The sequence below is a fragment of the Miscanthus floridulus genome, chromosome 7 (genome assembly GCF_019320115.1).
Source record: "Miscanthus floridulus cultivar M001 chromosome 7, ASM1932011v1, whole genome shotgun sequence".
Taxonomy (NCBI): domain Eukaryota; kingdom Viridiplantae; phylum Streptophyta; class Magnoliopsida; order Poales; family Poaceae; genus Miscanthus; species Miscanthus floridulus.
The window spans coordinates 115,592,389-115,605,855 of NC_089586.1; the positions used below are offsets into that span (position 1 = coordinate 115,592,389).

Consider the following 13,467-nt stretch of genomic DNA (forward strand, 5'->3'; position numbering starts at 1 on the left):
AAAACACTTGGCGAGTGTTTTTGGTTTTGCCGAGTGTATTATAATGGACACTCGGCAAAGTGACCATAAAATCCGGTCATTGCGCGCTTGTTTGCCGCGTGTTTTGAGCGTGACACTCGGCAAAGTGTCTAAACTTTGCCGAGTGTTTTCGGCTTGACACTCGGCAAACTTGATAAACTTTACCGAGTGTTTTTCAGTCGTGCACTCGGCAAAATCAACGTCATCGTGCCATCCCGTTAATATTTTTTTTGTCAAGAGTTTATTTTTGCTGAGTGTTTACTGACACTCGGCAAACTAGTTGCCGAGTGCACGATAAAAAACACTCGGTAAACTACTGTTTACCGATAAATCAATGCCGAGTGTTGGATGCCGAGTGTTACACTCGGCAAAGCATTTGCCGAGTGTTTTTCAACCTTTGCCGAGCGCCGCTAGCACTCGGCAAAGCTACTGTATCCCGTAGTGACCCCCAAGCTCGATTCAACCACTGCTGCCTCCGGTAAAAGAAAGTAATTCTAGCTTGATTTCTTCTTAGGGCTCGTTTAAATCATTGGAATTAAATTTATTCTAATAATTATAATTTAGATATAGATTAATTAAGCTAATATTGTTGTATATAGAATATATTTAGGACCCGTTTGGATCCTTGAATTGAATTTATTCTAATAATTATAATTTAGGCATAGATTAATTAAGCTAATATTGTTATATATAGAATATATTTATATATTTATTGTCAGGCATATAAGGGACATACTTATATGTTGTATTTCTATTGTATGGAAGTAAGTTGAAGAGTGTGCTATAAGTTGAAGAATAGAATTATAGCATAGTGATATATAGAATCTATTTTCATCTCCCATCCTATGTGTCGGTGTTTCGGACCGGGGGGTCCTCAACCGCCTAGTGAATCTGAACTGCGTGCTCCTAATCCCGGATGGTGATGCAAAGAGACACAAGGTTTATACTGGTTCAGGCAATCGATGCCCTATGTCCAGTGTGAGAGATCGATCTTGTATTCCTTGCACCGAAGTGCTGGTAGTAGGGGGTTACAAGCTAGGTGAGAGAGGGAGCCAGTCCCAGGTCTTGGTGAGGTGAGGTGTGGGCTGCTTGAGACGTTGCTCTCAGGCGGCTGGGAAGTGTGTGTGTTACCGGGTGTTATTCTTCATCCGTCCCTGTCTCTAGAAACGGCCCTGGCTGCTTCCTTTTATAGCCGCAAGGAGGGAGCCAGGAGTACATGAGAGAGCTACATGTGGAGCCTTAGCAAGGAAGGAAGATCAAGTACTGTGGCCTATTCCTGTAGCACCACAGTGTCAGGAATGGCAAATGGTACTTGATCACTGGTGCGTCATGCCGGCCATGCCCGAGGCTGTTGAAGTCGTAGGGGTCCTCGTTGACGTCTAGTCAGCATGGCCTCCGCTGTAGGTGACATGCCGTACCTTGTGAATTTTTGACTTGGTGGCGCGCCGAGGCCTGGTAGGTGTTTGTGGCTGACTGCGCAGAGGCCTGGGAGGTGACCTGAGTATGATGCGGGGGCCTCGGTGGTCAGCGTCGTACCCGGTTTAGGTGGAAAAGTGCAGGGCATGTGGCCACAGGGCATGGTAACCCCTGCACCGTCAGTAAGGGATGGTAAAAAGGAGATTTGACCGTTGTCCCATCGCTCCTGTTGCTGTACCCTGCCGGTCGTGGCTAACGTAGTGGGTGCATTTAGACGCATTAAATGGATGGGACAGCCTGCCAGAGGGACGGCCTCGGCGAGACGGCCTCGGCGGGGGGAATCGGCCTCGGCGAGAGGGCCTCGGCGAGAGGGCCTCGGCAAGGGGCCTCAGTGGGGCGAATGGGAGAATTGGCCTCGGCGAGAGAGCCTCGGCGAGAGGGCCTCAGCGAGGCGAATCGGAGAATCGGCCTCAGCGGGAGGGCCTCGGCGGGGTGAATCGAAAAATCGGCTGAGGCCTCGTGGTTGTCCTTTGGCTTTGATATTTGTAAGGTCTAAGCAATCTTTTCGGTTCTTGCTTAGGGTACCCCTTTTTATGGTATCCGACACTATGAATTTGAGATAGACTTATTTGTGAACTTAAGAAAGTTATGGAATGTTAAATTCCAAGCCAAATAGTCTAATCTATTATGTAGATTTCAATTCCTCTAAAATAAAGGGATCCCCTTATATATTTATTGTCAGGTATACCATGGACATACTTATATGTTATATTTCTATTGTAGGGAAGTAAGTTGAAGAGTGTGCTATAAGTTGAAGAATAGAATTATATCCTAGTGATCTATAGAATTCATTTTCATCTCCCACCCTATGAATTTGAGATAGGCTTATTTGTGAACTTGGAAAAGATATAGAATGTCAAATTTTAAGCCAAATAGCCTATTCCATTATGTAGTTTTCAATTCCTCTAAAACAAAGAATCCAAACGGCCCCTTATATTTAAATGTTTAATAAGTTTATATCAAGAAGAGTTATTAACATTTATAACAAAATAGGTACACTAGAGATAATTGTTTAGTATATAATGATATAAACTTAAATAACATTTAAATCTAATGATACTTGTTTAGTATCTCCTACAACTAAAAAGAACAAAACTTGGATATTTTTTTGGTGCGACATTTGTTTTGGTTCGTCTGTCTGCCCACGTCTGCAATCCTGCACCCGTTGCTCCCTCGGTCTGCCTTCCCCTACGATCACCGTGAGTCCACGCCACACAAAAGGAAACCGCTCATGTGATTCCTCCGCCTACCTCCCCATCGTCGCCCACCCGCAGCTGGCCGCGCCGTCGCTGCACCCGCCCGTAGCTCGCCGCGACGCAGCCCGTGCCCACCCAGAGCTGGCCATGATGCCGGGCGCGCCCACCCTCCTTGCAAGTCCAAAGCTCCCCACGACGACACGGCCCCACGGCTAGATCCAGATCGGAGGTACTCTCCACTTTCCCCGCTTCTTCTTCGCATCACAAGCGACCCCGGACCCCTTGCCGGATTGGATCTCGCGCTTCGTTGGTGCCGGTGCCAGAGCCGGAGATGATGTCATCATCGTCAGATGCGGCCATGGCGCTAGAGCTACAGGAGTCTGAGTGGGAGGAGCTGCGGCGTGAGGCGCGCAAGCTAGAGGGCGATGTGGTAGAACCGCCTACTCTAATGCCTCCCAGGAGTGCTTGTCTTCCATTAGACACTAAGCACTCGAAGGAGAACACCAAATTACACGGTCCCGTCGGGCACCCCCTAGCGGAGAACCCGAAAATCCACATTTTTGCCATCAGGGTCACAAATGAGAGAATAAAGCTTACATCATTCTTAACCATTTCTTGCATCACTTTGCATGTAACATCAGAGTACAGTATTTATCATTTATAATAGTGGAATTTGAACATATTATCAGAGTTATAAACAATTTAATTGAACAGCGAAATATAACAAGTGATCCGAATTACAGCGGAAATAAATATCTAACATGACATGATGAAGTATTGATATATAAACTACGACAACAGATTATGAAACTTTCATTTATAAAAGCATTTGGTGAGAGTTGTAAATAAAAACTACGATCGCAACGTAAAGGAATCCTCGCTGAGCCCACCAGGAGTTATCCATGCACAAGGGTCAGCTCTAGCATCCACCTGTCACCTACAACAGGGGGAATAAAACTCTATGTACTCAATTATACTCAGCAAGACTTACCTGACAGGAAGAAAGAAAAGACTCCAAGGATATGCAAGGCTATCTGGCTTATGGGCTCATTGCATTTGGAGGAAGTATTACTAAGCATGCATCCTTATATTCGATTTTTATTAATAGCTGCATTGGTTCATTAACTAACCATTCTATGTAAGCACTTGTACTACTTTCAAGCACGTGGTAAGCAATCAGATTTCCTTTTCTTTCCATCTTCCATCTTTTAGTTCTTACTATGGTGCTAGGCATGAAACAAGCCATACCGGATCGCCCGAAGATTCGTGAATCAATGCCCCCAGCTGGGTACCCTAAAAACACATGCCCCGCTTGTACCCAAGGCATAACCAGGATCAACCCATCACTCTCCTGTCCTGGGGTCCTAGGTCCCCGTCCAAACTGCGACTCTAAGCCCCCTCACCTGAGTCTCGGACTCAGTGCGGTGCAAGGACCTCCTCCACAAAAAAGAAACCCTGACAGTCAATCCGGAAAGAGCCGGAACCCACAACAAGAGAGCAACAAGTCTTCCAAGTGCCTATACCTAAGTATGTGCTCGGGATAATAAGTCTGTGACTTGCCTCAATGGCTTATGCAACGACCGGTCCTTAATCGACACGGACAGGAAAAACAGTGTAACTAAGCTATGCCCCGCGTCCACGGCGACACAACCTCTTACACCCACCAATACCCAAGCCATATCCCTGCCCGGTCACTAATTTCCCTTCCACTATTTATATTTTTCAAGTGATAATAATATAGTAATATATTTCCTATCTCTCGCGAGTGATAGGCAATCACTCGACTTCTACCGGAGTCCTGTAGCATAGCAATCTATACGATCCTATCATACTAGTAAGACTCATAGGATAAAGATATATTTATGCAAGTGGGTTTCATTCAACTCCTTAAAACTTAATGCACAAATATAATTTAAACTGCAGAAAGTAAGGATTATGCACAGGGGCTTGCCTAGGTAAGATATATATTAAGAAGTTAGTGTTTGCATCGTCAGATCATCCACTATCATCTGAATAAAAAGCCCATTACATCATCTCCTGGAGAGAATACCATTACACCATCTTCAGATTTCTAATCATCCTTTAATTGATCCGTTAATCCATCATCGTACCTATATGATATGCATTGATGCAAATGCATAGACGTAATTAATCAACGATCGTTGAATGCTTAGAAACTCGATCACGCCTCACAAGCTAACGAGATAGCTCTAACGCTGGTCTACGTATCCATGTTGTCGAATAAGATGTTATTTCCCAATAATTATTTTAGTTATATAAACCCAAGGTGTTTCTTTATTTCACTCTATCAATTTAATCTTTATTCGAAATAGGGCATCCTTATCTATTTAGCAACCTAATTATTCTGGAGCTGCAAAAATTACAGTGAGCAGCTAATATAGCTAAGAGCCTACTGTACAAATTTTAGATTCAACAATATTACCAATTTATCACAACAATTCCTACAACTTTATATTTTTACAATATTAAGTATCTTAAATTAATTATATCGCTTCCAAGAATATTATCACACTATGTGAACAAAATATACTAACATGTAGATAATGATTTTAGAAACCTAATAAAATTAGTTTCATAATTTTTGGACAGTTACGCAAACGTATATTGATTTTACAAATTTATTCTCGAACTAAATTAGCTAATTGTTTTCTAGAACATAAAGGCCGATGGTGGCCAAGCGGCCCAGCGGCTCCCATGGCATGTAGACGCGCGCATGGCCCAGCGGCGGTGGGACGGCGCGGACGGCCCACATGGACACAGCTGCGCGCACAGCGGCTGGTCCAGCGAGACGTGGTAGCCCAGGCGCGCAGGCAGCGGCCCAGTAGGCAGGAGCATACGGCCTAGGTGGAGTGCCGACCAGGCTAGCCCAACGCAGCGGACGCGCGGCCCAGCAAGGCTAGCGACGCAGACAGCCCAGAGACAGGCATCACAACTTCGCGAAGAGGCCCCTAAGTTCCCAACAATTCCTCCCGTGGTATATTAGCACTATTCACCCGAGTGACGTTTTTAGCATTGAGAACCATGTATAATGTTTCAGCTTGGAGTTATATCCTCCTCACCTTGCTCTCTCCTCAAAACAGAGCACAGTAGGGGAAACCGACCGGCGGCCAATGGCTGCTGTATGCTCCACTCTGTGGACGCCGAGAAGCCGGCGTACATGGCCTCCAAGGTTCGGCGAGAGGTCCACGGCGACAGAGAGGACCGGCCGCTATGGCTTGGCGTGCGTGGCGTAGCTCAAGAACACCTCTAGGTGGTGGCGTGGGGAGGTGTGCCACGGCGACAAAGGGCGGCCGGCTCTAGCGTGGGTCTTGCGCACTCGCGCTCATGCGGTGGCAGCAGAAGTCGCCACGGTGGGCGCGACGGTGGTGGGAGGGCGGCCTGGTCCACAGCGGTGTGGGTGAGAAGGGCGAGTAGGCACAGGGCACGGGCGACCGGATGCGGCACGGCAGCCCAGCGATGGTGGTGCGGCGCGCAGCCGTGGGGACCGAGGGGCATGGGCCAGCACAGACCAGGGCGGGCGTGGGGAGGAAGAGGAAGGGGAACTCCGATGCTGCACATAGAGAGAAAAGCACCATGGAGCACAACGGTTTGGACATGCTCGAAAAGTGCCTTGGCGACGGCGAGGGCGTCAGCGCACGGGCATGGGAGGAGACGCGATTCGAGGAGGAAGGCGGAGCCGTGGAGACGGACAGGTGCTATGGCCATCACGGCCGCAGGTGCGGGCTGATGCGGCGGTGGGGTGCATCACTGGCCATGGGCAGCAGGCAGGCCACACGGATGACGGCGGGGCGGCGAGTCGCCTGACCGAACCGCCAGTGCGGGCACGGGCAGGGTGCAGATTTACACGAGGCAGCTGCGGTGGTGGTGGGCTCGGGCTCATGATGGATGACAAGGATGAAATGATTTGGCAGCGGCACTTCAGAGCACGGCGGTAGTAGAAGGCCTCAGCGGCAGAGGAAAAGGGAGGGAGGGAGGAGCAGGGACGGTGCTACGAGCTCGGGCGTAGCTACGGCGGTGCACGGCTTGGCAGAGCAAGCAGAAAGGCCGGGAGCGCGAGTGAGCAAGGAGGGCGCTCGAAGAAAGGGAAAATAGGCGCGAAAGAAAAAGGTGAGGGCCTGAGCGAGTTTGGCCGAGCACGTGGTCCGATCGGCGTGTTGGTTGGCGCGAACAGCTCCATAAAGGTGCACCTGTGCGCGGTCAACTGCAATAGCGACGCGGCCGGCAACGCGACGATGTCGAGAATAGGTGAGGTAGGCAGGTCGAGTAGCAAGGACGAGTTCCACAGCGGCTGAGGTGACAAGATGTCAAGGGCGCCGACCTCTACCGATACGCAAAAGCAGCGCCACGGCCAGCTACAGCAGGCACACAGTAGGGAGCAGCTGCGACCATGCCAGGCCCGGCGTGCAGCCGATGGCCACAAGGCTGACCAGCGGGGCAAGGCACGGCAGGAGGGCGACCAAGCGTTTAGTAACGGCAGCGCGACGTCGGTGGCTAGGCTCGGCCAGGCATGGCCAGACACGCCCGACGCGATGAGACGCGTGGTGACCGCGGCCACAGACGGATCAGCCAAAACCAGTGTCGTGCATGCTATTTAAAGCATACCAAAAACCACTTAAAAACCCAACTAAAGCTAAACAAATTTTTACAAACCTACAGTCCACACCACCGGCTATCCAGCGAAGCAATCCGCACAACAAACGGGCCACATGAGAGGAAGATACAAGCGTGCCAACTTGGGTTCGTCACTCGAGCACCATTTCATGGACTGAGGTCAGAACATGGGTTTCAGTACATTACGAAAGGACTTCGGGATATTTTTGGGATAACCCCGCCACGTCAAACCAACCTACGAACTACACCAAGCCAAGGTACCCGCCGGGAATCATCAAGGGTATACAAAAACATGGATAATTTGTTTTATTATTATATGTGAGTTTAAAACTTTAAAACACGAGAGCTTGGTTAATTAATTTCTTTTAGGCCTTAATCAAGGTGCTAAGCGAGATCGTAACACCAAGGGTGTTACAGGCGACCTTGACGTGAAGCTCTCCTCCTACGCGGGCCTCGCTCGCGACAAGCTGGACGCCCTAGGTGTCGGGTTCCGCCACCTGGTCACGCGCACCGGCGTCGTCGCCACACTTGGCACCGGCTGCCCGCCCATTGTCATGCTCTGGGCCGACATGGATGCGCTGCCCATCCAGGTATGTGCCTGCGTGGTGCAGTGTGCCGGCATGTACGTGTTGTTCATGCTACTCATCATTGAACTAATCTCTTCGATTTCTCTCTTCGTCGGATTCAAATCCATTTCCAAAATTTGAGGCGTGCTAACAAAAGATTATTACTACATAGTACCAGAAATTATTCCAAGCGTGGCAAATTATTAATTTCCCGACGATTCATCTGCGGAGGTGCTTGTTTAATTTTGCTGATTTGTTTTCTTGTCCGTGATAGCATTTTTACTTCAAACATTGTGGCCGTATCTTTTAATCTGTGTGCTTATAAGCCAAGAATGGAAAGCCACCGCCCATTGCAGTAGTTGTTTGCATTGTTTCTTGTGTAGGATGAACAGGGAGATTAGGTTTAGTGTATCTATCCCTGGGAACTGCCATGGAGTTGGATTTTTGACAAATTTATTAATCTGCGAGATATGGAATTGCATGCCCTTTTAATTCTTCCCATTCTATTCATTTCCAGGAGCCCAATTGAGCCTACAGTGCACTTGTATTGTCTTTTCGGCACCTCTATGACATCAGCATGGCCTACTGCACCTGTATTATCTTTTCGGCACAAAAAAAAAAGAAAAACATGACGCATTATGGTGAACGTGAGATGTGATCTCTATTTGCTATTTTGGAGGCCAAGATATCATACCATGCACTTGCATTTTCCATGTCTTATTCTGTGGTCAGTATCGTGGTTACTGTAATTTTGACCAGTGGTCTATTTCTCATCTTATTTCAGCGAGCAGTACTCTGGTGAGTTATCAAAGCCATCGGCATACTGTGCTCATGCTCTTCATGCAAAGGCCGAAAAGTGAGTTTTCTCCTCTTCTCCAAAATCACCACCTATTTATCCGAGCTTTGAGGATTGAACCAATGGAACATGAGTTGCAGGTTGTTTCACCTTACTACTTTGAGGTACATGCTGGGAGTACCAAAAAGCACCCATCCGACTACTTTTTGCTGGAAAATGGAAATAGTCTGCATGATGTATTGAGGGACATGGACAAATGCTACATTAGACATGTTGCGGTCTGCAATACGGAAGGCACAAAATGCCTACATTAGACATGTTGCGGTCTGCAATACGGAAGGCAAAAGGCCCAGCACCTTAGAAGAGAACATTCAGATGCAAAGCCTGCAAAAGTTTGTTATTCCTCCCCTCATCCATACCTTGCTCAGCTTGCTTAATTGCTTTATCTTGCACACTCCACAGTGGGAAATTTGCTTTGTTTTGTGATTCGTGTCTTGAGTCCATAGGGGCTAAAAATAATAGCAGGTAACCTTTGTAACAGATATGTCCATTCCATTTTTATCAAATTGAAATATTTTTGGTTGTTTGATTTGTATTACCAGATATCGTCGTAGTATTAGCATGGGCGATATACTATACATTTTCCAGTTTTCCTGACCATGTGGCCGCATAGAGTGTTCTATTTTTTAAATTTATTGTTTGGTATGTTCTTGCAGAAACTGACTTTATTTGTACAGTTCCATAAATCCATTCACATGTCAGATGATAGTAGAACAATTTTGTAGCACCATTTTTCATGTCTATCATCACTGCACTTTTCAACTGAGCACCTAGACTTGACACAACTTTGATGACAAGTATTTGTAGGATGAAATCCTTATATATATATATATATATATATATATATATATATATATATATATATATATATATATAGAGAGAGAGAGAGAGAGAGAGAGAGAGAGAGAGAGAGAGAGCTTGAGACTTGGAGAGCTTGAATTGAATCCAGAGTTCAATTTGATGTAGTTGTCAGGTGGAAGGATTTTGAGAATAAATTCAAGTAAACTCTGCTGCTCCTGACTGCTGCCATTGGCATTTCCCCCTTCTGCTTCCCAGTTGTGATGCCTTCTGATTTCTCTCTTTTTTTCTATTGGATTGAAGAGGGATGCAATAAAGCAAACATATGAAAGGTCGGTCAAAGCTGCTCAAGATTACGGGATCATGAAAGAGAGCCCAGAGTTTGTTTTCTTGTGCTTTGAAAAAAATGATGCTTTCACCTGGTTTCAGTCGAGAAGCTGATCCCTCTATCTCTCCATGCAGGTCTTTGGTCCGAACATTTGTGCTTTACTTAATATACGCGTGCCTCTGCCGGCCCACCCTGTTCGACGGCGGCACGATGGTATTTTGTTTTTAGAATTTTCCAACAACCAGAATGCTTTAGATGATAATTTAGAAAAATAAGAAGTTGGATTAGTTAAACCTGTTTGTCTTTCGATGTTTGATGCCTTCAATAATGTTTGTTCTAGGAGTATCTTTTTGTCTGCGATGGTCTAACTAAAACGAGTTATTTGAGAAGGAATTTTGGATCGAGAAGAACAAGGGAGGTTTACATATTCTCCACCTGGGTTGACCAGATAATGCATTCCATATTTAGCTATCAGGTTTTCCTTATAACATGTTTTGTACATAGGCCAGAGGCTCATCTTTAGCAGATAACACTGGTAACTGTCTAATATAAAGACGACAGTTTCATTTGGCACTAATGCTTCATATCAGTATATGAGGATGAAAGGAGATTTTGGACGGAAGTGTATGTGGACTATTGTCCTTACAGTACTAGGGTAACAGGTTCAATTGTTTGTTGTTATATCTTGCATGAGTATTTCTTTTTGGAATTATTGCTCAAGATATGGAAATGTCAGTTTTCTGCTTGTTCTATACACCATTGCAGTTATTAACTTGCACCGGTAGGATTATGCCTCTTCCCCTATAACTCAGAACAAGACGAGAAAGTGCTGACATCATTTCTTCTTCTTGCTCGACACATTCAGGTACTGGAGGTTGCGCAACAGGTCATTGGAGTTCAGGAACACCTTGTTTGGCTGTGGCTGAAATTGTGTAAGAGATCTCCTTACACCTTCAATCTGCTTCAGGGCAAGGAAGCCAGGGTTGTTTGCTATGGGCTTCATCGATCAGCTCGGCACTCTTAGGCTCTCCCTGTTCATAACAATCTTTCTAGGACACTAGATGATTCCCCATGGTCTTGCAATCACACAATTAGCAATGTACTCAGTGCTAAGTCCTCCAGGTTAATTATGATTTAGCATTTTTGCAGCGCTTTGGTTGCTGCTGCCTGTTGGTCCTTATATTCTAAGCCTCCTAGCAAGAAAATTAAAGCCAGAACAACATCTTGGGCGGGGAACACATGATCTGTTTTTCCTTGGAAAGTGTTTTGAGATACTGTACGCTTTCATAATCAAAGATGGATGCATATCTAAGTTAAAAGATGTATGCATATCTAGCGGCTAAAAGCTGGACTTTTGGCCAAACCAAGGAATCTATACTGGAATCCTCGTTAGTACCTGTTTACAGATGTTTGAATTGCTTTGATTCTATTTTGGTTTGGCTGTGGGATTTATTTTATTAGAGCTTTATCTCTCGATCATATATGAGATGGATACTTCTTTTTATCCCCTTCAAATGCACAGTTCCACTAAAAGAATGCATTGGTACTCTATTTCTTCAGTAATAGTCGGCTAATGTTTTATTTTCAGTAAAAATTGACATAATCTGCTCATGTTTGATTCCATGCCGGTTGTTATTATTTTTAATTCCTTAATCACCCGTGCCCCTTTATCTCCTGTGTCTTCGTTTGGTTGTTTTCATAAGCATATCTGAAATGCCGTTGTGGCTTTAGCACGAGCACTATACGCTTTGTTACCGATGCATATATTTTCTTTTAAATGTTTGATTTGTATTATCAAAGGTCGCCATTGCATTAGCACGGGTATTTAATTTCACAGTATTGTTATTTTATCGTGCGATCCATGTATTTTTAGTACAAAAGTTTAATTGTTCCGTAGCAACACACGGGCACACTGCCTAGTCATAGTAAATATTGACAATTCTCACATAATTTCAGGACGGCTGTTAGCCTGTTCTTCCATAACCTCTTGCAGACTAGCAGGGCAGCACCTTCATCGTCGTTTTCACCACGCAAGCTAGGCTAGTGCCACGTACTGATCATCCAACAGTTGCAGCGCCGGTGATTCGTTAATCCTGACCATTTGCGACATTGTTAATCCGATCCGGCAGACGGCACACCGTTTCCTCCAAACCAACAACTAAAATAATCCAGTAATCATATCTTCAGGATCATACATGGTGTCGCTTTTATGAACATGTCCTGTGCGGCGAGTTTGTCAAAGGTATAAGGAGATAGGCATGGAAGATGCAATTAACCTGGACCTGGCACTGGCAGGCTTGAGATCCAGCGACCTGCGAGCTGCTTCTTCTACAGCCACTTGCGGATTCTTTTGTCCATTTCCACGGCCTCCGTGCTCAATTGCTTGCTGTTGCTGACTTGCTGTAGCTAGGCGGAGACAAGTCGGTAGCTCGCGGCGTTCGTTGCACTTGCAGAAATGGTGGAACTGACGGTGTCCGTGCTCCTCCTGGTCGCCGGCGTCGTGGCGATGCTGGCCCTCCACATCCTCATCGTCGTCTGGGCGCTCAGGCGGGGCGTCGTCCTCCGCGCCGCGGCGTCGCGGCGGCAGGACGAGGAGCGCTCGGTTGGGGGGCTGTCGGCCGAGGACCTGAACGAGCTGCCGTGCCACGACCACGAGTGCAGCAAGGCCGGCGCCGGCGCGGGCGCCGAGTGCGTGGTGTGCCTGGAGGCGTTCCAGGCCGGGGACCGCTGCCGGGTGCTGCCCCGGTGCGAGCACGGCTTCCACGCGCAGTGCGTCGACCAGTGGCTGCGCAAGAGCCGCGTGTGCCCCGTCTGCCGCGCCGAGGTCGTCGTCATCGGCCGCGGAAAGGCGGCCGGCGCGTCCTCGGCGGTCGTGACTGAAAGACAGGGAGGTGTGGATCGGTAGCTAGCGAGCATCCAGAGCTAGCTGGTTGCTGCCTGAATCCTTCTTGCTTGTAATATCTGAAGCAGATTCCTCCTCTGTTACATGATTCAGTCCATCCTTTGTAATTAAGAAGCACATTTAATTCATTCTATTTCTCTAGTGGTTTAATTTGCGGTTTGAGAATTCGATTGTACACTTCGCTTCGCTTCGCTTCGCTGTTACATGATTCAGTGGTTTAATTCGATTGTAATATCTGAAGCAGATTCCTCCTCTGTTACATGATTCAGTCCATCCTATAACCTGGCCAGATAGAGTGACGTTGCACTTGCACGATCACTCGTCGTTGACTAATACTACATCCGTTCTAAATTATAGTCCGTTTGATTTTTTTAGTCCTAAGTTTGACCACTCGTCTTATCCAAAAATTTGTGCTAAATATTACTTTTTGTTGTGGCTTATTTTATTAACAAAATTTCTTCAAGAATGATTTAAATTTGACTATATTTGCACAAGTTTTTTTAATAAGACGAGTGGTTAAATTTAGAGTCAAAAAAGTCAAACGAATTATAATTTAGAATGGAGGGTATTATGGAATGCTTAACACTTTCGTCAACCGGACGGAGAGTTGTCCCTCCAAATAAATATATTCCCTTAACCTCTGGAGGTGGCGGGTAACCGAGACATTGCAGGGTAATACCAGCAAAGATAGTGTG

The 13,467-nt window shown here is 46.4% G+C and overlaps 1 protein-coding gene and 1 long non-coding RNA gene across 3 annotated transcripts; both read left to right on the forward strand.

The window, feature by feature from the left end:
• The first annotated feature begins 7,996 nt into the window (after positions 1–7,996).
• On the forward strand, positions 7,997–10,199 carry LOC136464375 (uncharacterized). 2 transcript variants are annotated; one of them, XR_010761182.1, is made up of 4 exons: positions 7,997–8,744; positions 8,825–9,076; positions 9,846–9,922; positions 10,005–10,199. It is a non-coding gene; the product is annotated as an uncharacterized lncRNA (long non-coding RNA). The 2 variants fall into 2 exon arrangements; XR_010761181.1 differs by having other exon boundaries at positions 9,846–10,199.
• Positions 10,200–11,962: 1,763 nt separating this feature from the next.
• LOC136464376 (RING-H2 finger protein ATL77-like) lies at positions 11,963–12,937 on the forward strand. Its single transcript, XM_066463330.1, has one exon. It carries the CDS (start codon positions 12,326–12,328, stop codon positions 12,773–12,775), a length of 450 nt encoding a protein of 149 aa, XP_066319427.1. The 5' UTR covers positions 11,963–12,325; the 3' UTR covers positions 12,776–12,937.
• Positions 12,938–13,467: the final 530 nt, after the last annotated feature.

Coding starts and splice junctions, on each gene's coding strand:
- LOC136464376 (XM_066463330.1), top strand. CDS start 12,326: ATGGTGGAACTGACGGTGTCCGTGCTCCTCCTGGTCGCCGGCGTCGTG.